General features: G+C 37.8%; 2 protein-coding genes and 3 long non-coding RNA genes across 5 annotated transcripts; all 5 read left to right on the plus strand.

Annotated features, from left to right (window-relative positions):
• Window positions 1-1,392, plus strand: LOC149101976 (uncharacterized). The gene is made up of 2 exons (XR_016202293.1): window positions 1-72; window positions 1,050-1,392. It is a non-coding gene; the product is annotated as an uncharacterized LOC149101976 (long non-coding RNA).
• Window positions 1,393-3,982: 2,590 nt separating this feature from the next.
• On the plus strand, window positions 3,983-5,347 carry LOC149101977 (uncharacterized). Its single transcript, XR_016202613.1, has 3 exons — window positions 3,983-4,042; window positions 4,199-4,274; window positions 5,008-5,347. It is a non-coding gene; the product is annotated as an uncharacterized LOC149101977 (long non-coding RNA).
• Window positions 5,348-8,007: 2,660 nt separating this feature from the next.
• On the plus strand, window positions 8,008-8,991 carry LOC149101978 (uncharacterized). The gene is made up of 2 exons (XR_016202461.1): window positions 8,008-8,540; window positions 8,617-8,991. It is a non-coding gene; the product is annotated as an uncharacterized LOC149101978 (long non-coding RNA).
• Window positions 8,992-9,425: 434 nt separating this feature from the next.
• Window positions 9,426-18,037, plus strand: LOC110044881 (endoplasmic reticulum mannosyl-oligosaccharide 1,2-alpha-mannosidase-like). The gene is made up of 7 exons (XM_020750458.2): window positions 9,426-9,722; window positions 11,210-12,040; window positions 12,803-12,991; window positions 13,385-13,572; window positions 13,737-13,860; window positions 14,314-14,514; window positions 15,153-18,037. The coding sequence occupies exons 1-7, from the start codon at window positions 9,609-9,611 to the stop codon at window positions 15,477-15,479; spliced, it is 1,974 nt and encodes a 657-aa protein (XP_020606117.2). The 5' UTR covers window positions 9,426-9,608; the 3' UTR covers window positions 15,480-18,037.
• A 4,729-nt stretch (window positions 18,038-22,766) lies between these two features.
• Window positions 22,767-24,168, plus strand: LOC110044926 (RYamide receptor-like). Its single transcript, XM_020750500.2, has one exon. The coding sequence runs from the start codon at window positions 23,095-23,097 to the stop codon at window positions 24,061-24,063; it is 969 nt and encodes a 322-aa protein (XP_020606159.1). The 5' UTR covers window positions 22,767-23,094; the 3' UTR covers window positions 24,064-24,168.
• Window positions 24,169-24,810: the final 642 nt, after the last annotated feature.

Genomic DNA, 24,810 nt, shown 5'->3' on the forward strand with positions numbered 1-24,810 from the left:
TATCAAGATGAACAAGTTTTGGATCGCAATTCTCTTGATGTTTGTTGTTGCATCTCTGTTGATCGATGACAGGTAATTTTCATAGCATCGCGTAAACGGTAGATTCTCACAGTTTTCTTCCTAAACCTTGGGTTATACGTTTCTCTTTAAAAGAATTTCTACCTTAAACTCCAGATAACGATTTGTAGAATGTGCTGTATAGCATGCACTGACAATAATGAACTAATAAGTAATCGGTCAGGAACGCAAGGACTTACTTTTGTAGTTCAGCCCACGTCCTTACTTAATGAACCATTTTAATACCGTATTAAGACTCACTTGAAGGTCAAGCGCAGTCCGGGCTACCACTGAAAAGGGAAAGGGAAAAGATTAGAAAGGGTCGTGGTGATTTCAGACTAGAAAGGATAAAGGAGGACTTTACATTGTATGGTTTTTCTCTTTCAGGGGTAGTTTTAAGGGTTTCAATTAATCTTACATTCGATTTTAAAATATTTCATTTTCTAACAAATGGTTAGAAAAAAACTGAAGCGCTTTTTATTTATAATTTCTGAAGGAGTTTCTTTTCGTGTCGAATTTGGGATATGTACTGTCTCTCTCTCTGTTTAGCAACCTGTGCTATTTTTTGCTACGATAGTTTCTATAGAGGGTGGTAAAGGGGGGCGGGGGGGGGGGTATAGATCACGTTTCACGGAAAATAAAGCAGCCCTTTCACAATTCACGAAAAATACAACATTGGCATTTTACGCTTCACGGAAAAGAAAAGAGAACGTTTTGGAAAATCACGGCTCACGGCGACTATGGAAATCACCATTCACGAGGAAAAAAAATGGCATTTCACATTTCACAGGAAATAAAAAGGGCCGATCACGGGTCACGAAAATACCCTTTACCGACCCTCTCTATAAAGCTGTTTATGCGAAACCTTTTGAATCTGCTCCAGAAGCATATCACCTAGATCAAGGTGATAAGCTTATGATCTGCTCTTAACGCTTCTTAACCGGCCAAATCTTAGATTTGTTGCAATCTATAGTTGTTGCTTTTATTTTCAGTGACGCTTGGCGAAGACGGCGTCGACGTCGTCGTCGTCGTAGTGGTAAGATGGACGAAAACGAGATGCCAGTCTCCGCAGATGTTAGCCAGGAGGAGATTCCAGAAAATGCTAAACAGAGCATTATTGACGCTCTTACTGATCAGGAAGATGAAGCAGAGGAATACGACATTCATCCAAAACACGCCACTTGAAAGAACCGCAGGACATTTTACACAAAGAACTGAAAATATCACGCACATCAAAACTTGATCAAGCTTCGTTTATTTTAACTACCTTAATTTCAATTTTTGTCTGCAAATTGTTAGCATATGTTTTGAAATAAATGGTTGATAAAGTGTTAATTGTTTGTTTCTGTTGTTTCTGTTTTCAATTCATCAGAAATTTAATAACAACAGTCGAAGTTACAACCCTCCCTCACAGGGCTAGTTGATATGACACAATATGCAGTAAGAACTTACACCACTACATGAATACTATAACGAGGCCTTTCAAGATTTGGAAGCCACTTAAAACTCTCTTGAAAACACAGGCCTCGAGAAAAAAAGTTTTTTTATCGCCTATTTCCGACGGAAGTGGAAAGAAAATTTAAGAGCAGTGTTTTTGAGCTTCTTGTGTTGAAATTATATGACGAGCTGGTTGAAAAGTGGCGGTAAAATGTGTAGTGGAATAACAAAACTAGCCGTTTAAAGTTGGGTTTTACATTGAATTTTTTTGTGTGCGATTTTTCAGGTGTCTTACCGCTAGCTGGATTTGTTCTTGGTAGTTCCGAGTTCAACTCCTCGATCGGGTTGTGTAAACTGAGCACACTGGTCAGCCTCCCACTAGTTGGGATTCTTAATAGTTTAGGTTCTCTTTGAAATATTTGTTTATTCATTTACAGTGTCCCCAATTACCACAACAGTGCTAAGTACATTTGACATTTATATAAAGTTATTGGTTTATTTTATTTTATTTACCTTGCGGTAATAATCTGGGTTTCGGAAGAGGTTTGGTTTGTCATAATATTATATTTTCGATGTTTGTGTAAATGATTTAGTTAAAACGAATACCCACTGCATTATCGTTGTATCTGAGATGTTGTCTGTTTCAATAAAAGTGTAGCTGTACGTTATCTTATAAGGTTTGTTTTTTGAGTCCATTTGTCGAGGTAGAGAATGAGTCCTGAGTCACTGAGGCAATGCTATCATGGTTTGGAAAATTCTCATTAAAATGGTTTATTGCCATGAACAGATAACCGTTAATCCGCAAGTCATATTTATCAAGTTGAATCAATAGATAACGCAATTAATGTAAACTTAAATGATAACGTAAATACCTCCAACTGTTAAAGTCTAGAATACAATACGTGTCGTTGATTGATGTGCTTTCCCTTTATATAGTATTTTACCATGTCTTACCTAGGATAAAATAATCTGGAAATTGGGCTTACTAAGTAAGGTTGTAGTTGTGATTACTGTTAGGGTTTGGATTTTTGCTGAACTTGGAAACTCGGATCATGGAGCATCAAAGGAACTGAAGAATCTTTGCCCAGAGTGGATTCTCCGAGCGATCTTGGATTAATCTGTTTAGTAAAGAAACGCAAAATCCGTTTTTGGATTTTAGAATGCAATCTTGGATTTTCTTAGAGAAACGCACCCTTAGAGTTGGGGTTATGTAAGGATACCGCTGGTGTACGAGCTTATTATCGTTGACTGTACGTTACGTTCAACGCTTTTTTGAAAATGGCTTGGTCACCCAGTCTTTTTGTTCAAATCACCTACACACGGGAGGGTGACGGGATATTGATTGTTCACTCAGGTAGGTTTAATTGTTGCGATGAACAATATCCCTTCACCCATGCCACCTGGTGTATGCATAACTTGGCCTGTAACATGGTAACCCAAATACTTTAAAATATCTGGCTATGATAAATTGTTCGGACTTCGATTTCATCTTTTTTTCTTTTTCAGAAGGAGACTTTAAACTTTCTCTCGGACAAAACTTATGATAAAAGTGCTGCATTTTAATGAAATGTTTGAAGATATTTCGAGACTACTTATTACAACTTTGCAAACAAATCTTGCCCATTCTTAACATACGAGTTTACTAAAAATAACTCTTGGTTTGCGCAATCAGTCATTCACCAGTAGCGTGACATTTTGGTTGTTAAAGATGGTGTTGTGGTAATCACGCCATACAAATGGACAATTAAAGAAACAACCACAATTGGACATCATGGTTAGTTTCATTATTGGTGGCGATTTTAAACGTCGAAAAAAAATTACCACTAAAATAGCAGGTTAACTTGCATGCATAATAAAAAAAAAAAAAAAAAAAAAAATAGCAAACTCTAGCAGAGCGAAGTTCGAGTATTAGTTTACCATACTGGGTTAGTTATAGAAACAGTGTTCCCCCTGACAATCGAAGCTTCTCATTCCCAACTTCTGTAATATATTGCCAAATGTCACAAATTGTGCTATTAAATTGGATAAAAAGTTTTTACATAAGTGCAGGGACGGAAGTGATCTGTCAGTGAGATTTGTTTAGTGAAAGCACGTCAAAATATTGTCATTCTGGTGTAAATTCATTTCACGCAAATTATGTTTCCCCTTGACGAAAAGGCCATTCAACAACAAGCCATATTTGGTCTAAGTATACGATTCCATTCTACTAGGTCAGATGTTACGGTGGTATTCTCACCAACGAGGCACCTGTGACAAGTTTTACAACTCAGTACTACACGCTTTGATTTATCAATTAAAAGTGACTATCTTGTATTTCAAAGTTGCTGAGAAATGCACAACACAGAAGACGCTTTCTGGTCGGCAAGAACATGAGTGAACAAAGACTCATAATTTACCAGTAGCAGATGGTTGTCACCAAATCATTAATCGTTATATAACAACACTAAACTCAGGCAATATAAATAACTCGTCAGCCCAGCTTGAACTCAGTTGAAATTACTTCAGTGATCGAAGAAGTACTCTCTGCTGTTCACTAAACGCCAAAAAGGTAAGACGAAAATTGAGTATCAAGTCCTTTCTGTTTTTTGCTTATTCTGCTCAAACATTCCTATGTCCCATGAATAAAACGTTCTCACCTTAGAACTGAAGGTAATAACTGTCGACGGATAAACATCAAATGTAATTGTTATTTTATTTTATACAGAGTTTATCAAGATGAACAAGTTTTGGATCGCAATTCTTTTGATGTTTGTTGTTGCATCTCTGTTGATCGATGACAGGTAATTTTCATAGCATCACGTAAACTGTAGATTCTCACAGTTTTCTTCCTAAACCTTGGGTTATACGTTTCTTTTTAAAAAGAATTAATTTCTTCCTTAAACTCCAGATGAGGATTTGTAGAATGTGCTGTATAGCACGCACTGACAATAATGACCTAAAAGGTAATTGGTCAGGAACGCAAGGACTTACTCCTTTTGTAGTTCAGCCTGCGTCCTTACTTAATGAACCATTTTAATAACGTATTAAGACTCAGTTGAAGGTCAAGCGCAGTCCGGGCTACCATTAAAAAGGGAAAAAGAAAAGATAAAAAAGGGTCGTGGTGATTTCAGACTAGAAAGGATAAAGAAGGACTTTACATCGTATGCTTTCTTTCTTTCAGGGGTAATTTGAAGGGTTTCAATTAATCTTACATTCGATTTTAAAATATTTTATTTTCTAACAAATGGTTAGAAATAAACTGAAGGTTTTTTTTTTATTTATAATTTCTGAAAGAGTTTCTTTTCGTGTCGAATTTTGGATGTGTATATACTGTCCCTGTCTGTTTGTTTGGCAACCTGTGCTAATTTTTGCTACGATAGTTTCTATAGAGCTGTTTATGCGAAACCTTTTGAATCTGCTCCAGAAGCATATCACCTAGATCAAGGTGATAAGCTTCTGATCTGCTCTTAACGCTTCTTAACCGGCCAAATCTTAGATTTGCTGTAATCTATAGTTGTTGCTTTTATTTTTCAGTGACGCTTGGCGAAGACGGCGTCGACGTCGTCGTAGGGGTAAGATGGACGAAAACGAGATGCCAGTCTCCGCAGATGTTAGCCAGGAGGAGATTCCAGAAAATGCTAAACAAAGCATTATTGACGCTCTTACTGATCAGGAAGATGAAGCAGAGGAATACGACATTCATCCAAAACACGCCATTTAAAAGAACTGAAGGACATTTTACACAAAGAACTGAAATATCACGCACATCAAAACTTGACCAAGCTTCGTATATTTGCACTACCTTAATTTCAATTTTAGTTTTTAGTTAGCAAATTGTTAACATATATCTTGAAATAAATGGTCGATAAACGGTTTTTTGTTTGTTTCTGTTTTTTCTGTTTTCAATTCATCAGAAATTTTCATAACAACTGTCGAAGTTATAACCCTCCCTTATAGGGCTAGTCGTTATGGCACAATATGTAGTAATAACTTACACCACTATATGAATAATATAACGAGGTATTTCAAGATTTGGAAAAAACTTAAAACGATCTGGATAAGACTGGGCCTCGAGAAAAACCCAAAGTCTTTTTTATCGCCTATTTTCGACGAAAGTGGAAATAAAATTTAAGAGCTGGGTTTTTGAGCTTCTTGTGTTGAAATTTAATGACGAGCTGGTTGAAAAGTGGCGGTAAAATGTGTAGGGAAATGACAAAATTAGCCGTTAAATTTGGGATTTACATTGATTGTTTTGTTCAATTTTTCAAGTGTGTTACTTCAGCCAAACTGAAAGATTTAGTTTGAGTGAGGTTTGTCGTGACGTCATGATTACCCAAAAAGCGAGGATAGATGTGAGTGTTTTTTACTGAATCAAGTCGCTTCTTTTAATTCTACGCACGATTTCGTGTTAAAACGTTGCCACATCACACTTTGAGGTGGTCTTTCCATTGACATGGATTGTTTTATGATGAAGGAAAAATTAAAAATTTCAAACGAGTGTTACATACATGATACATATTCTGTTCACGACCCATAGGTCTACAGGTCCACAGGTCCACAGGCTTACACCTCCTGCTACATACATGATAGCCATTCTGTCTACAACCCACAATTAATTTGCTTTGTTAAGGATGAGCCTTGCTGACCATTGCATTATTGATGTTATCCATACCTACAAATAAAATCTGCATTCCGTTCTTTTATTCCTGTTGACGACATCGCTCGGCGTAAGTTAATTTAATGAAAAACTTTCTTTTTAATGTTCCGTAAATACAAAGTACCATCAAGAAAGAAGAACCGCCTCGCACCTTATCATAGAATTGTAAACCTCTCGGACTTAGTAGACTGCTCCCAGTCTGTTTTTCTCTCGAAATTCAGCAGGGATTATACCGCCCTTTTGCGTTCGCGATAAATAAACACTGGTCTAAGTGACCCTTAGAGAACACGGCCTCCAGCAGTCTAATTTATGACCCTCAGTCTGTGTAGTTTAGACTGAACATACCACTTCCCTCTCCTCTGCGAGATTTACCAATGACAAAATGTTGCTTTTTATGAAGCAAGTTCGAACTCGACTCAAGTTCGAGTCCTTTAGTGTTGTTACAAAACAGTTAATGATTTGGAGACAGCCATCTGCTGCACGAAATTACGAGTTGTTGTTCAATCTTCCTCCTGGTAACCAGAAATAGTCGTCTGTATTGTGCGTTTCTTGGCAACTCTGAAATTCAAGATGGTCACTTTTAATTGATGAATCAAAGCGTGCAGCACCAAGTTGTAAAATTTTTCACAGGTGTCTGGTTGGTGAGAAGACTAACAAAGTTCCTGTCCAGGAATGAGTGCAATGACTCTAGAAAAAGCATTTTGTCCTTGTTTTTACGCTGCTTGCAAAATGCTCGCATAATTTGGGTGTAAGTCGCGACCAGGGATTTTGGCATGCTGTTTACCGCGGAGCCGACATTCCCACTCGTTCCAGTCTTGCATTCAGCCCCGCGAGACTTCCAACTTGTTTTGTTCAACTGTTCTTTTGTCGGCCAGTCAAAAAAAAAAATTACCTAAAAAATTACCCAGTGTTTTTAGTGGTTTAAAAGCTGTCTTGATGTTTTCGCGTTTCAAAATCCATCTTATTCGCTCCGACACCCCTTTAACATATGGAATTGACGCATATGCTTTTGGGTTCTCCAGAGGCTTTGGTTTTGTGTTATTTGGTTGATCGACCGATTTAATAAACTTTCCAGGATAGCCATTAGCTTTTAGGTCGTTGATAACACGTCGCTCCTCGCTCTGTCTTTGCGCAGTTGTTGATGAAATGCATTTAGCGCACTCCATCAAGGTTTTATATATCGCAAGGCTACACATACGAGCAAGTATTTAGATTGCCATTGACACAGCCCAGCGCTTCTGAGGAAGACCGCAGAGAACGATCTAAAATTCAGTTTAAACGTTTTTTAGATGTTTCAACTCCTTTTTTAGAACTTTAAGAGGCCCTGCACCTAAGAAACGACCGATGATTTCCGGCTAAAAAATAAAATCGGCCGATTTTTATCTCTCAAGTAGAGGTTACCGAATACTATTTAAAAATGAATTTCTTTTGTTTCAGTTTCGCTTTAAACCAAAAATATCGAGCCGCAAAGTTTTTCCGTCTGAAAGCAGCAAAATCAGGCCGAAAATAAGCCCCCGCAAAAAACTGTTTAGAAATTACTACCGCAACGCAAAATAATGAGAAAACTACACAGTGTTGAAGAAAAAGGCCTTTTAATGCAATATCATTCGATAAACATCAAAAAACTGCCGAAGCGATTAACAAATAAAGTTTCAAATATTGCATACTAAATTAGATGGAGCGTTGGAGCTGATTTTAAAATAATTATTTCTCAAAAGTTCAACGCTTTTGAAAGCAATCACAGTGATGAATGAGACATTGGAGGGATACAAATCACGTTTCTGGAAAAACATTTTTCGGCCAAAGTATATTGACCTTGTACAAAGCGTTCAAAGTTACCGTTTTTACCGTTATCCTGCTACTTCTGCGAAACGCTTCTCTTTTGCCAATACGGCCGTGGATAGCGTGGTAAACGCCACTTTAAACCTTGCTAGGCATTCAGAGACTATCCTGAGTAGAAGGATGTAGAATTGAAAGAGAAAGGAAGATGAAAAATACGCAGAAGAAGAAAATAACTCGAAATTACCATCTGCTAACGAAAGTTGAATCTGGAAAATGTCGTCGCCTAACAGCGGCCAGTGACGTCATTGGTCACGTAAAGGTCGCAAGAACGTGGGAAAACGAGTCTGCAATGTCCTTCGGGCGGTCAGCGGCTAGAGATCCAGTCGTGACCCCATAACTCAGATCACGCTGCGACCAAAACGGTGTGGCGGTTGGGGAAGTTTTTCTTTTTGAGTGACCATCATTTGTGAAAAATAACATAACATTGTTCCACTAAACGTTTTCTGGCCGGGAAAAATTGTTTTCCTATTTGTGCATTCGTTTGGATTCCACCGCTATTGATACAAATAACGTCAATGGCCGCTGTCACGCGACGACATTTTCCAGATTCAACTTTCGTTAGCAGATGGTAATTTCGAGTTATTTTCTTTTTCTGTGTATTTTTCACCTTCCTTACTCTCTTAATTCTACTTCCTTCTACTTAGGACGGTCTTTGAATGCCTAGCAAGGTTTAAAGTGGCGTTTAACACGCTATCCACGGCCGTATTGGCAAAAGAGAAGTGTTTCGCCGAAGTAGCAGGATAACGGTAAAAACGGTAACTTTGAACGCTTTGTACAAGGTCAATATACTTTGGCCGAAAAATGTTTTTCCAGAAACGTGATTTGTATCCCTCCAATGTCTCATTCATCACTGTGATTGCTTTCAAAAGCGTTGAACTTTTGAGAAATAATTATTTTAAAATCAGCTCCAACGCTCCATCTAATTTAGTATGCAATATTTGAAACTTTATTTGTTAATCGCTTCGGCAGTTTTTTGATGTTTATCGAATGATATTGCATTAAAAGGCCTTTTTCTTCAACACTGTGTAGTTTTCTCATTATTTTGCGTTGCGATAGTAATTTCTAAACAGTTTTTTGCGGGGGCTTATTTTCGGCCTGATTTTGCTGCTTTCAGACGGAAAAACTTTGCGGCTCGATATTTTTGGTTTAAAGCGAAACTGAAACAAAAGAAATTCATTTTTAAATAGTATTCGGTAACCTCTACTTGAGAGATAAAAATCGGCCGATTTTATTTTTTAGCCGGAAATCATCGGTCGTTTCTTAGGCGCAGGGCCTCTTAATCATGGGCACAGATCGCTCCAACAGTTTTACACCATATATATTTCAGTGGTATGATGACGTTAGAATCTTATAATTGATATCGTCTTTTTAGTGTTTTCAAGGCAGCAACGTTCCTCCATTGTCGTTTCGTTTGGCTGATTGGGACCTGGGACTCATCCGCCCCAGTGTCTCATGAAATATGACGTAGCTTGACGTAGCTGTACAGCTGGTTGCCAAGTGCCTGGGTACTAACAATTATGTTAAAGATGGCGGACAATCGGCGTTGTTGACAATGAAAAGGATCAAGCATTTATAATTTCCCTTTGACAGATAACCTGTTTTTGTTGAAAATTCCTCCTCGAAGTTCGTATAAGATATGAATTCCACTCAGCGGGAAGGATCGAGGGAATTCATCTCGGTTTCCATGCCATGGAGAAGTGAAGGTGGCGATGATAACAGCAAAGTACGCCGGCACACTTCGCTTTATCGGGTAAGCGCGTTAGGTTTTGGTCAGCAATGCGAGCATTTTAACCAGTTTTCTCTATCTGGTGCCTGTATTGTCCATTGTTATCATAATTGTGTTCCATGTTCTTAAACAAACATCGATAAACTATTAAAGAAATTAGCTTATAAGAACGTACATGTAGCTGCTCTGTAGAACATCACATCGCTTCGAAGCAGGGAAGAATGATTTCGATGTGACTTCTTAACGTATGGTGGTTCAAAATTAATTAACATTCACTGTGTTTTAATGTGACATAATTCATAACGTACGTGTTTTACTCCTTCAAATTCAGCCTTTCTGCGATTTAAAAAATATATGCAAGAGTCAATTATATTATCGTCTGAAATTTCAAAATATTATTCTGCAGTGGCAGCATAATTATTTAGATGATTTTTTTCGCGGTCATTCATGTATCTTGCACTTCGTTTGAAAAAAAAAAAATTCTATTTCAAATATATCGTTTGTTATTTACCATTTGCAGCTCATATGGTAGATTGCCTCAGTGAACTTGTTCACCGTGTATGGGAGCATATAAATTTGTTACCAAAAATATTTATGTTATTAAACGAGTGTGACACGTGTCCGTATTTATTTGGAGGAATATTGGTCAAGTTCTTTTTGTTGTAGGTTTACAGTCAGAGGCCTGTAAAGTTGCTAAAAAATGAATGAGACCAATTTTTTTTGCCAATTAATACAGACTAAACAATCTAGTTCAATAAAGTAATTAATGACTCTTTTTAATCTGTTAATAAATTGATTCATCTCTGTGATGTGATCTTTCTCAGGTTTTTAGGATTATGGATTATTACGGGATTTTAGAGAAGGGATACAGATTATTGGCCACTAAATTTAGATATTTTGGATTATTTGTGTCTCATTTTAAAATTATGGATTATCATCATTCATAATCGCATGCTTTCTACATGTACATAAAAAAGTATTGGCACATGTGAAACATTAGGATTTACTCACGTTTCTCACTTAGGTTTTGTGAACATTTAATTGAAATTCAGTGTCCTCCAAACATGAATGCAAACAGATTTCTACTGAGCATAAAAACTGTTTATTTTTTGCAATTCGTAGTTCCAGAAAATATCCATTCTTCCCCCACGGAAGGGATTTTTTCGAAGAGCCCCCTGCTCCCCTCTGGAAATTCCAATTGAACTTGATACATTTCTTTAAATTGTTTGGTCTTAGAGAACCTCCCACGCCCCAGGAAATTCAAATCCCTTCTGTTGGGGTAGTATGGATATTTTCTGGTACTGCACAAATTATGAATTGAAAAAACAATTTGGCAAAATAAATTTGTGGGTGGTCCATCTTAGCAGTCCATATTGCAAAATTTAGACCACTTAGGGAAACAGCAGAATTCTCCTTTCTAATTATCACAGACCAGTTAGCCAGGTACATGTAATAACAATTATTTACCATCACTGAAGTAGAATGAGTCTTTCTTTCTTTTTCTATTGCAGAAATGGCGAGCCATGTCTTCATTTCAAAGGTCACTGATTATCTTGCTTTTTGTTCTTGCTTGTGTAACTTTTTTGATTTGGCGTAAGGGACTAATGTCACTGAGTTACGATGCAGAGGGCTTGGAAGAAGCTGGAGACCATAAAGGTCACAAGATTTCCGATAAACATTCTCCTAAATTTAACAGAGTCAATAAGCAGGAAATGATTGACAACAGTTTAAGAGATCTGGAAGAGCTCAAAAAGCAACGTGCCATGGCATTAAAGAAGGGACCTCCAAAGCTAAAGAATAGAAATGATGCTGGAGTGCTTGCCACTAATCGCAATGATGATGGTAAAAATGATAACAAAAACAAGATACATGGAGATACTGTAGTTCACCATGAGGACAAACCTGATGAAAATGGTGCAGACACTGCTGGTGATGGTGAAGCAAATCTTATGGAAAGTCACGAGAACGTTGCTTTAAACATAAACGGAGTCAACATCCTTCCACCAGAGAAACATAATGAGCGGCAAAAGAAAGTTGTAGAAGCTTTTAAACATGCCTGGGAAGGCTATAGAAAATATGCATGGGGTCATGATGAACTGTGCCCGATTTCTAAGTCAAGCAGTGAATGGTTTGGCTTAGGGCTTACAATCATCGATTCCTTAGATACCATGCTGCTTATGAATCTACATGAGGAATTTCAACAGGCACGTGACTGGGTTGCCAACAGCTTGACGTTTGAGAAGAATGTTGACGTGAATTTATTTGAGACAACCATTCGTGTACTTGGAGGACTTTTGAGTGCTTATCACTTGTCACAGGATGACTTGTTTCTGAAGAAGGCAGTAAGTATATATTTGACAAAAGGGTTTTTTTTAATAGTTACATGTAGGTCTGGACTGGTAATGATACCAATTTTAGGCTCTACAGTAGGCACAGTAACTACATATATGTTCTTATCTCCATGTACAGTGTAGTTCCCCCAATCAGAATTTGTAATCTGAATGTTTCTAACAAGGATGTTTTAGATGCAGTTATCTAAATCCTTGATAAATTCTCATAATATCATAGTAATTATCATAATTTGACATTTAATGTGTTTGTATTTGAATTGAAAAGTAAACGACTGTGTCATTTCAACATTCAGTTGTCCATTATTCACTTGTAACAAAACGTAAGACTTTTATTTTAAGTTTTTATTAACAAGAAATCTCAGAGTTGTATTTACAAGAGGAATTAACCTTCTTTGATGGGGATTGAGAGAACTGCTGAAAAAGCTAAAATTTTATGTTAACTTGAAAGTATGTACAGTACATGATGTGCATATTACATGTGTTTATAGCTCAATGAGCCATTATACACTGTAGGTACTTCATGGTCAAGAGAAGAGCTGCTGATACCACACATGAAACAAGTTATAAAATAGTGTACATGAATCATGTAAAACGAATTTTCTAGCTCACGTCTCGCTCCTCAGTTGAAACTGCACTGAGTATATTGAACAGTACTACATAAGAAAACAATTAAAAGTGTAGTGTCTAATGTTAAAATGTCTTAGATAAAACATTTCTCAGTTGATACAAGTTAAGGTCGATACATTTTTGCAGATTGATCTTGGAGATCGTCTCTTGCCAGCTTTTGAGTCAAGATCCAATATTCCTTATTCAGATGTTAATCTACTGACTCATGCCGCACACCCTCCCCGCTGGGGTCCTGATAGTTCTGTGTCAGAGGTGACCACCATACAGCTAGAATTCAGAGATCTTAGTTACACAACGGGCAATACCAAATACAAGGTAACTATTTAAACTTTTTCATGTACACCACCAATGTTTTGAATAGATTACTGTAAATTTAAAAATGTTTGTAGATTGAAACTGTGAAAACTGTGCACCTGTTAGTGACATCTTTGCATTTCATTAAATTTTTCAAACCTGTTTATCTTTTATTCAATTTTTCCTTTTCTCAGTGAACTTTTTATGATGTATTTATGATCAAGTTAAGTACAACATGCAGTGTACATGTTAAATGTACTGTTTTCCTTCTTTCAAATGATCTTTATGGCTAAAAATGTACGTGTGCAGTGCAATGTACATTGGCTACATCTAAAAGTCATTCCCGCCCCCCTCCTTGATTGATGTACTTGTATTATTGTCTGATGGAGAATGTTTGGTCACTTTTTTTTTCAGGCAGCTGTAGATACAGTGTCAAACCATATCCATGCCCTTCCCAAACGAGTAGGCCTAGTGCCAATTTTTGTAAATGCTGATACTGGCAAGTTCCGCCCAGCGGCAACAATCACTCTGGGTGCTCGTGGTGACAGTTACTATGAGTACTTGTTAAAACAGTGGTTACAGAGTGGAAAGACAGAAGACTGGTAAGGCTGTGAAGTTGTGAAGTTGTGAAGTAGAATTGTCCAAAGTTTGTGAGGTCAAGTTACATGTATTTTGGGCACAAAATATTCATGACTAAGAAATATGGTGTGACTTCATAACATTCAGAATCAGGTCAAACTGAAACAGTGTAATTTCTCATTTTCAGGCTTAGAAATGATTTTACAGAGTCCATGGGTGGAGTGATGTTACTTTTAAAGCGCGAATCCCAACCAAGCAATCTGGTTTACATTGGTGAACTTCTTCATGGTCAAACATTTAGCCCTAAAATGGTACATGCATTAACTATTGGTAGTCTTATTGCACAAATACATGGACATGTAGATGCTAAGCAGTGTTTGTGGTGGCCAAGTAGTTAGACTATGGTGTATTGTGTTGCAGGACTCCAGGTTTATAGGGCTGGCATGTGTCAGTGCTGGCTGGGATCATGTTTTGTTCCTTGACACTTAAATCAGCCCCTTGTGGCATATTTTCAGCGTGACTTGACAGAAACACTGCTCTTTATGTTGGAAAACTGGAGTTAAGTTCCTGACATGTCAATCCTTCAAGCCCTTAAAAAGTGTTATAGTACACTGTCACCCAGTTGCTCCTTATGTCCAGCTACATGTACCCTGTAATGTGACTTTCTTTTGCAAAGGGTGTTGGTGTCTGTTCTCCAGCACAGTCTAATATTTTGTTTACAAAACTAATGGTCTGATTTTTCATGTGATTTGAACTCCTTGCAGGATCACCTTGTGTGTTTTCTTCCTGGTACTTTAATGTTAGCTGTCCACAATGGCCTTGACAAAAAATATGAACAGTTTGCTAAGGATCTGTTAGAGACCTGCATGCAGATGTACAAACGAATGCCGACTGGGTTGAGTGCTGAGCTGGTTTACTTCAACCAAGGGCCGTCCGCACAAGGACAGCAAGACATTACTGTTAGGGTAAGTATTTTAACCATGTACTTTAAATTTTGGTCGGGCATATTGAATTAATCGGTTGCCCTACCCTGCATTTAGACGCACAATTTTGTTGTCTTTTTACACCCAAGGTAAACTAGGACACTTTCCATTCAACCAAAAAGTGCCCAGATGAGATCCTAAGTTCTACTTTTGTTAAGTTATTGAATTACATCTCTCTCAATCTCTTCAATCTTTTTGTGGGAGACTTCAGTTCCTTGCCCCTAGTGGAAGATTGGGCCAGAAAGGTTGTGGGAGACACGATGGGCTAATGCTCTGTGCGCTGAAATGTGGATCAAGTGGTTTTAGTTCTGCTCGAGAACGTTGTGTTGTGTTCCTGGTTAAGACACTTTACTCTCACAGTGCCTTTTCCACCCCCCTCCCCCCCCCCCCCCCCCCCACCCAGGTGTACATTGTATCTATTTAATACATTATGTACAGTGTAACAGCAAATTGTTGTGGGGACCTGACAGAATTCTGTGAGTAAGCTGTGATGGACTTTCACTCCATCCAGGGAGGAGTAGAAATACTCCTAGCTACTTTATGCTACAGAAACCGGAATTAAGCGCCGGGAACTGTGAGTCACTTAGGCTTAAGGGTTTTTCTTTATTTAATCTCTTTAGCCTTTAGATGCTCACTGTCTGCTGCGACCAGAGACCCTGGAATCTTTATTTATTCTCTACCGCCTCACGGGAGACAAGAAATACCAGGAATATGGCTGGGACATATTCCAGGCCATTGAGAAACACGCCAAAATCTCTACCGGAGGCTACTCATCTCTAAATAGCGTCAAAGACCCAAGGCAAGGATTTAGAGATAAAATGGAGAGCTTCTTTCTCGGAGAAACTCTCAAATATTTATTCTTATTACTGAGCGATGTGGATATTGTTCCTCTTGATAAGTTTGTATTCAATACAGAGGCTCATTTATTGCCGATTAGGAAATCTTAACGTACTAACTTAATTTTAGGAATTATCGACTACAATCGCGGACAGAAATCTTAGGACACTGATGTAATGCAACGGATTATCCGTGTTTTACAACTGAAGCACTGCTATCCTTTTAAAAATGCGTTGCTGTTCCCCACTCCCCACCCAATACAATGATGAAAATCAGGAGATAGGCATTTCCGAGTTATCTTGAGCCTCTGTTTCAAAAACGAATGCTCATGCAAAACCTTTCATATGAAAATTTATGAGTTTGATTTGCATGAAAATGAACCTGTAGGTGGAACACAGTTTCATACGAATGGTTTAGCGCGAAGACTCGTTTTGACTTGGCACAGTGGCAAAAGGCAACTCAGATATGACCTATTGCAGGTGCTAGTTTCCAACATTGTATGTGGGGCGGTGGGAGAGGCTAGGTAGATGAAGTTGTATTCGCGCGACTGTTTGTCTGGCGTGTGTGCAAAAGCGCCAAAAGTGTGAACTTTGTCCCAAGACTTTTGACCATGATTGTTAGTTTCTCGCCTGGATTTGTACAAACTGGTTGTATTTTAAGTCAGAAAAAGGAATGATGTAATTTATATACTTACAATGTGGAAACCGTATGTTTTGTAATGCTATGAAAATTTTACCGGTTATTTAAGGTTCACATGTCGTGATAGCCGTCCGTGGACGTATTCCACGGCTTGTCATGCAAAGATATTGTCACGCTAGATTAGGCTATATTAATTAGGTCACGTTAGTGCTCGGTCACATAATTTTTGGCGACTATTATATAAAGAAAGGAAAGTGTGAAACTACACTACTGAACTTACAATAATTTACATCAGATAATGGTGACATGCCGGCGGCTACTTTTTATCCTGAAATGTTTTTCCAAATCTCTCGTGATCAAATACAGTTGAGTCTCGCTATTTCGAATTCTAAGGGGAAACGGAAAATAGTTCGAAATAGTGAGAATTCGAAATAATCGATAGGAAAGGACTAAAGAGCGAGTCCATGGGAAATGGTTTTGAGTTAGAAACAACGTACGGGGAATTTGAAATAACTGAGTTTTAATTGGCGGGATCCACCTGTATTTGAATTAGTAATAGTTATTGGACCTTGTGTCGCACAATTCAGGTAGTAATCGCGGGAGTAATTTCAAACTCGGACGGGCGCAAAGCGCGAGGCCGATTTGAAATTACTCGCGCTATTACTCCCTGAATTGTACGACACGAGGTCCAATTACTAATTAATCGTATCTATGCAAATTTCGGAATTAAAAATGTCTTTTGAGAACTTCTTTTGAGCGAAAATGCCTTTTCTTAAGTTTTGAAAACTGAACGAAACATTGCGAAGGAAGCCATTAAATCGCGCGTTATTGACGTGTGAATCACGTGGGTATCCAATTACAGGTATCCAATTACCAAAAAAGTTCAAATTGGACACCTGTAATTGGACACCCATGTGATCGCGCTCCGATTTACGTGACAAATAGGCGCGCGGAGAAGCAATCATGATCGAGAATTTTGTTATAGATACGATTAATAATGGTAATGGAACTGAGTGGAGTCCAATTTGGTCTGTAATCACACGAGTGATTAACAAAATCGGACGACCGATTTGTTAATCACGAGTGTTATTAGAGACTGAATTGGACGACACGATGTCCTGTTACCAATTAATCATAACAATTACAATTTCCCACAAAAGCAAAAATTCATTTGAAAAAGAGCGTTTAATAGTCATTTTTAAATATCATAATTAAAAATATGGAGAATAGCTTGCAAAATGGCTGTTAAGTTTCTTTCAAACCAGTCACCAGAGACTAAACCTCCGCAGTTTTACAGTCAGTCTCTTGAATTGGTTACGATAGTTATTGTAATCAATGTTGTGATTGGTGGATTTAGTGGAGAGGACTTAAAATGATTGGCTCATGTAACTGTCCGATTACAGGTGTCCGATTACAGCCAACTGTCCGATTACACTGTCCGATTACAGCTTTGCAGATTAATTAGAGCAAAATACAGCAGTTTATGCACCAATCACATTTGAGGAAATTGTAATTGTTATGATTAATATACTAATCAAAACTATGACAAAATTCTCGAACGTGATTGGCTATCAGCAGCCCGATTTGAGCATTAATTGGACGGTGTACGCGTCATGCTTGTAATTGGAGAGTACGCGTCATTTTGCGCGCGCTGTTGCGGTGCACTTTGTTGAGTAAACTGCTGTGTTTTTCAGCATTCATAACGACGTTTAATCGTTCAGCGCTCAATCGATGGTTTGTTCGTTTCTCGAATTTTGTCATAATAACAACAGTTTTTTTCTACTACTGTAAACAAGTAACAGGGTTTCGCGTCGTCCAATTCAGTCTGTAATAATACTCGTGATTAACAAATCGGATTCCCGCTTCGCGGTCGTCCGATTTTGTTAATCACTCGTATGATTACAGACCGAATTGGACTCCACTCAGTCCTATTACCATTAATAATCATAAAATTTCGTGTAAACCTTATGGTTTCAAGGACAGGTCTGGAGAACCAAGAAAAAATTATATGGACTCGGCAAATTGTGAATCGTTCAGAGCTTATAGTTTATTTCACATGGCATGGAAAGGGTTGATGGAAGGATCGACAAATGTAAAGACACACCACATACCTATTGCCTATTTTCGATCAAACGTCGGGGACTCATTTAAAAGCTTGCCTCTGAGACCAGGCTTTTCTTGGAGGCCAAGCGCCGGTTACGTTATTTAAGAAGAGTACTTTTCATCCTGTATATATTGGCCCAATTTTTAGAGATAAATACTTGACGTTTGCTGAATCAAATGTAACTTTAACGTGAACATCTTCCATATTTGCTGTACTTGAAAGCAAGGCTGCAATTCGAAGGACCACGAACTTCACTCTCAAAGGTCTCTTCAAATCTAAAGTGCCTTATTACTCGAATTCCTCTGCTTCCTTCGCTATCGCACGCATTCTGCTATCGGGTGACGTTGAAGTGAATCCTGGAATGATTGTCGCGACTAATTCTAATGAACGCTGCAACGCGAACGCTTCGAAACGTCGTGAAGAGAACATCACAATAGCTCATTTGAATGCTCGCTCTATAAAGAATAGGAACCACTTCATTCTCACTAAGCGAGACCTGGCTGGAGAATTGTTCGTCGGTCAGGTCAAATGCAGCAACTACTAGCTAACCTCCTCAAACTTCAAGCAGTGCAGAACTTCGCTGCCCGAATATCCAAACAACTGATAATTTTAGTCAAACTCCTTATTCAACAAAAATATTTTCAATAGATGTGCATTATAAAATTCAAAGAGTTGGCATCACTAAAAATTTTTATGATTTAAACAGTAAAGAGTTTCATAAAATCCTAGTTTCGTAGAAATCAAAAGGCACATAATTTTGAGTGATTTTATCTATCCTATATATATGAAAGACAAAATAAAAATATTGATTTCAATCATATAAATAACGCTTTAAATAAACCACAAATACAAGAATTAAAAGCATATTATAAAACCTACCATCTTAGCGCTTATGGCCATAAAAAGGCCTATAAAAAATATAAAAGACTAAGGAAGCTTAGGAATCATTTCTGCTATAGCGTCAGGAGGAATTCTTCTTATTACAAGTTTGTATGAAATACAAAGATCTGGATCTAAAGATACAGAATCATAAGTACTGCTCTGATTCATATCAACATTTGCTAGTCAGTTTAAAAGATTCTTTTAGATCTGGTGAATACAATCAACAATCGTTAATTGATATGACGTCCAGTATAGACAATTTCGCAAGAGATCTTACTGATGGAATCACTTCATATAAAAAGGAATATAATTCAAATTGGAATATAATTCACTAAAATTTTCTAAAATACTGAGCATAAAAAGCTAAAGTCCTTTTTGATTGACTGATTGATATCTTTTTGGAATCCAACTTCATCAACTTTAAGATCTTTTTCAATAGACAAGAGATAGAAATCATTCTTTTTCTTGCTCCATTAATCTGAGGTAGTTATTTTATCAATGTCTTGAAAAATTTGATGTATTTTGATTAGATTGGAAGTTGAGATATGCAACTCATTTTAATCACATATTTGATTTATTATATTGTTAAGATGATACTTTCTATGGTAGACTGATTTCTTGATCATTTGAACTTATTTTCATGAAAATCCATATACTCATTAGCAAATTCAAACCCATGAACTCGAATGCAAGTGTATTGATGATTTATATTTTAAATCATTTGATTTTCACAACAAGCATCATCTCTATTAGCAATATGTTATCAATATGTTCATTGCAAAATATACATATTACTTCTGTTTTAGCTAATTCATCGTGAATTTCTTTATCACATGCCATTCTATAATATGATATAAGATATTTATATTGAAGCAAAATTTACTCATAACGTTTACTAAAAGTGCTTGTTCGCACAGCTCGAAAGACAATACAAATGTAAATATAGCTTAATCCCCAAAATTTTATGCAAGACGCATCTGCTAATTGCTGATTTGATGACTCATTTCCTCGGGAAAGTCCATAAAGAGATGAGATCATCAACTTCCTGTTTTTTTCTGAGGAAATGTCACGCAACCATTTGAAAAGAATATAATTTTATTCAGAATATATTCAAACGCTCTTATAGTTTTCCAAAAATGAAACCATTTTCTGGTTTCATTGGTTTAAAAAAAAACAACAACAAAAAAACATTTTTTTTTCCGCCGCTTCGTCGCTATCCCAAAGTGTGCTCGCTTCAGTCGCTACTCACAGATTGTTAGGTGAAAGTAGGAAAAAGCGAACAGGGGAAATATGGGCGCGCTCCTAGGCCTCGTATAAAACCAGTCGTTTTTAGTGGCCTGTGAAACGCTATCAACAAACATGAAATGGAAACTGAAGTTAAGCTGGTCCAGTAATCCCACACCGTAGACCTGATGGGGTTTTTCGGGAAAATAATCGATAGAAAAGTAATTGAATACTTCTTTGTTTGACATCCATGATTATATTTTTGGTTTTTCCTTCATTTTGAGAAAACAAGTTAAACGCGTTGTCCTCTCTCCTCTCCACCCAAATCCATCAATTTTCATACACAGGTGTAAAACCTTTTTTAAAGAAAGACTCTCGTGTGATACAAACCGAGTTTAGATCCGATTCTGAAATTATTAGCCAGTGTTGACGTCATATGCAATGCACAGAAGAGTTTCGTTGTTAAAAGACTGACTTGGATACTTGAGAAAACTTTATGTCTCTGTAGAGTAAACTCATATCACATTTGCGCGGCAGCCTTTGATTAGGCGGTTTAGGTTGTCTTTATATTGCCGGTTTTCACATGACGTCACTAAAATTCAAACTACAAAACTATTGATCTTCCTGAGATTTTACTTTAATGATGTATAAGAGCAGCTGAAAACTAATAATCATAGAAAGTTTTGCTCCGAATGGGTTCTTGGTTTTGTGATAGACTGCGCTTGAATTTCTAAGCTTTTGCGTGACGCGGCATTTACATGACGTGAAGAGAGCTGTCATGTTGGTTAAAAAAGGGACTTATTGCGGGGAATTTGGGCTATCTGAACAATTCTTGTATTAGAAAAAGTATTATTTTAATGTTTTTGAGTTCCTCGAGGGATAAATGCACGCTTTTGTAGCAAACTCAGTGACAGATGTTTCTGTTGGTTTCCGGCCGCCATGTTGGTGCCCATCCGGATGGGCACCAACATGGCGTCTCCATACAAATCTCTGTAAATTTAGGTAAAAAGTTTTTCCGCATATCTTGCATAAGAAAAATTGTTGTGACCCGAATCTTGGCGAGAGTCTTGGCATATTTACCTTCTTTCTTTTCTCAGATTCTGGACTTTATCTGTTCAACGGTTTTGAATTTTATATTAATCTATTTTTTATGGCGTGACACTGAAAACCACCAATTGGACATTAAACTTCTAAATTTAAAGGAGCTCTGTCACTGCATTTGGAGTTATTTTGGCCAAATACAAAATAACCTTTAAGTGGTAGGAAACCTGAAAATAACAGTTTAATAAGTTAGAAAAAAAACCAAAGACATAATGATAAACCATAAAGGAACAAGAATGGCGAAGGATGGAGAAGATTCACACGAATTACAAACGACGAATTTGAAAAATTGAGGCTAAACTTTTCAATATGCGCAAACAGTGACTGAGCTCCTTTAAACGCCGACAACACGCATTCTCTTATAAGGCATCAGGATGATTGCTTTGTTTTTCTTGTTGAACTCGGGTTCCATCGTTGAACATCCTGTGTTCTCACTGACTCGTCTTGATGGACAATTTGATGCACGACCAATTAATGGCAGGAAGAAGAAAATTTAGCGACTGTTTATCATGCTTGAAAAAGATTTAAAAACAATCCAGCCAGCTACCACTACTCCATCTGTTGCAGCATTGATGTCATAGGATAATGTCTGTCTCCAGTTCAATTCATTGACGTTAAGGTCAATAATCCCAAAATGGTAAAAATTTTCAAATGTTGGGAAAAATAATTTTCGGTAAGTTTAGACATAGTATGATCAATATCACTTTGTTTTTTTTTTCCGTATTTGCGGGCTATTTTGGTCGATTTTCAAAGTTTTTGAAAGCCATAGACTTGGTTACCATGGAAACTGTATTGTTTTTTTTTTTCCGCTTTCCGTTTTCAAGGTTTCTGTCCACTAAGAAACCTAATATCTTAAAAAGTATTTTAGATAATCCAATGAAATTTTCCCAGTGCTTTTAGGTGTGTAAAAGCTGTGCAATGACCCACTTTTACGAGATTTTGACTAGTACTTCAAGTGGAAGTTCATTTTACCTGGTCAGAGTTTACGCTCATTTTGTTCACTTTCTTCTTGCATATATAAACACTGATTGGTTGTGTATATTCCCCTCAAAGTGGGTCATTGCATAGCTTTATATAAGATGATAATGCCTGCCAAGTTTCAGCTCTTTATCTTTCTTCACTTCAGAAAAATGAAACGTAAACCCAGCTTTGAAAAGCCCCAAATTGGGTGTGGTTCAATTTATGGTTGCGGTTGCTTAGGAAATTAAGGAATTCAACTTTGAGAATTAGAAACTTCAAGAAGTGTTGTATCTGGTGTTGTAACAAACGTTTCAGTAATGGGTACACAAGTTTCGTAGAAAATGTCTTACAAATAGCCATTTTGGGACTATTGAGCCACCTTAAATTAAATTAAGATATAAAATCGTGTTCATTGCGTGGCTTTGTTATGTCACGTTACAATATAACCTGACAATATAATTGCCGTCATAGGATGGTGTCTGCTTCCAGTTTAGTTCATTGACGTTAAGATGTGAAATGAAAAGCAATTTGTGACGCAAGCTGATAGGTCGCTTCATTTTGTTGAGCTACGCACGAAATAAGAAACCCTAACTATTGGTGCAAATAAGCATCAGACAGCTGCAACAAAGATCTGCCAATCCTTAAACATGTCGTGGAAATTTTCTAATCGATCATCCTTTCCGCGCGAATGACGACAACAAGCCGAATAGAGATCCTGCCTTCGCTAGAAAATAAATAGAGTGACTTTGCTAAGAGAACAAACCAGAAGAAAACTAATTTGTGAGCATAAAAGTGGAAAAAGAAACCGAACGGCAATGTCGGAAAACGTGAGTACAACGATGAATGGAACACAGCCATCGAGCTGCTACTGGAATCCTACAGCACAAAAAATTGGATTGACCTTCGCTTACTGCCTGGTCTTTATTGTTTCGTTGGCAGCGAACAGCGTCATCGGAATAATTGTCTACAAGACGCAAACCATGAGAAAACCCATCAACTTTTTCATTATAAACGTGGCCGTGTCCGATCTGCTGTTTTCGATTTTCTTCATCCCTCAGGAGATACAAAGGCTCTATATGAACTCCTGGCTGATCGGTGGTCCCCTTGGCCAGGCCTTATGTAAGATGGATGGCTTCATATTAGAAATCTCCGCTGCTGTGTCTGTTCAGAGCCTGGTTCTGATAGCAGTCGATCGATTTGGTGCTGTGGTATATCCCCTCCGTTCCCCACTCATCAGTTCAAAACTGTGCCCGTTCTTCATTCTCGCCACTTGGATCGTCGCGATCGCTTTCCAATCCCCAAAGCTCTTCGTCCACGAACTTGTTGAATATCCCGGGGAACTGGTTTGTGAGCGGCATTGGAATGAAGTCTTTAGAGAGTCCTCATCCTCTGAGAATTACATCGCGTCCTATATAGTTGTATTCAAGTTTATCCCGTTGGTGTTGATAGCCATACTTTACACTATCATCTATCTAAAGCTCAAGTCGCAGAAGATTCCAGGCGAGCAATCGGCCAACGCTAGACAACAACGTCAGCAAAGGGAGCGAAATGTGTTAAAGATGGCCATTGCTATTGTGGTAGGGTTTCCAGTACGCTGGCTGCCCTTCGCTATCGGCTGGATTATTACCTCCTTTACGACCACCAACCCCCTGGCGAATTGTGGCTTCCTACACTTTGTCTGTGCGGCTCATTTCATAGCTCTAGCAAATTGTGCCATAAATCCTTGTATCTGTTTTATTTTCAGCGGAAATTATCGTAAAGAACTTAAGGCTCTCGTTAGATAAATGATTTCGACCTGCGCAATAGCTGATGATACTTATGTGCAGTAAAGAGGTCCAGTCGACCTAAAACTTGTAAAAAACGTTGATTTAAAACTGCCTTTTATTCGATTCAATGTACACTATGGCTTGAAGAAACTTTGCAGAACAGTTTTAAACCTTTCAGTCTTTCAGTCTTTGAGTTTGCCATCACGTCAGAGGCGTACGGGCAACTTTTTCCCAAGGGGGGGGGGGGGGGGGGGAGGGCGGTGAGCCATTTGCCCAAATAAATTCGCTCAAGTTGTCCACATATTTACTAGGTGACAATTTAATGAAAACGTAACTAGTGAGCAGCACTCTGCGAACTGTATACGCAGTTGAATAACTTCTTTATTTCTCCTACGCGTTTCGTGTGGCTAACGCACACTTCGTCAGGGAGTATAATACAACACGAAGTGCCGGTATATATACCTAACTCATACTAAAGTTTACATTTCGTAATAACACACCTTGGGATATACATATAGGAAAGACAAACTCGGCGGTAATGCGTCTAGGAAACAGGCGGTAAATTTCGGCAAGGCGTAACATATTTTGTGCGTGATATAATTTTGGGGCCCACAGTTTTAACTAAAGCTTTAGCTAAAACTGGGAAAAATAGGCCAGAAGAAAGACATAAAGAGCCTTTCACGTTACCTAACGAACGTGAAGTGTTACGTACACGCTTGAGAGGAACTCGGATACAATCATACATATACTGCAGCCCAGCAAAGC

The sequence above is a fragment of the Orbicella faveolata genome, unplaced genomic scaffold (genome assembly GCF_042242905.1).
Source record: "Orbicella faveolata isolate gen_17 unplaced genomic scaffold, um_ofav_v1 contig_36, whole genome shotgun sequence".
In the NCBI taxonomy this organism is placed as follows: Eukaryota; Metazoa; Cnidaria; class Anthozoa; order Scleractinia; family Merulinidae; genus Orbicella; species Orbicella faveolata.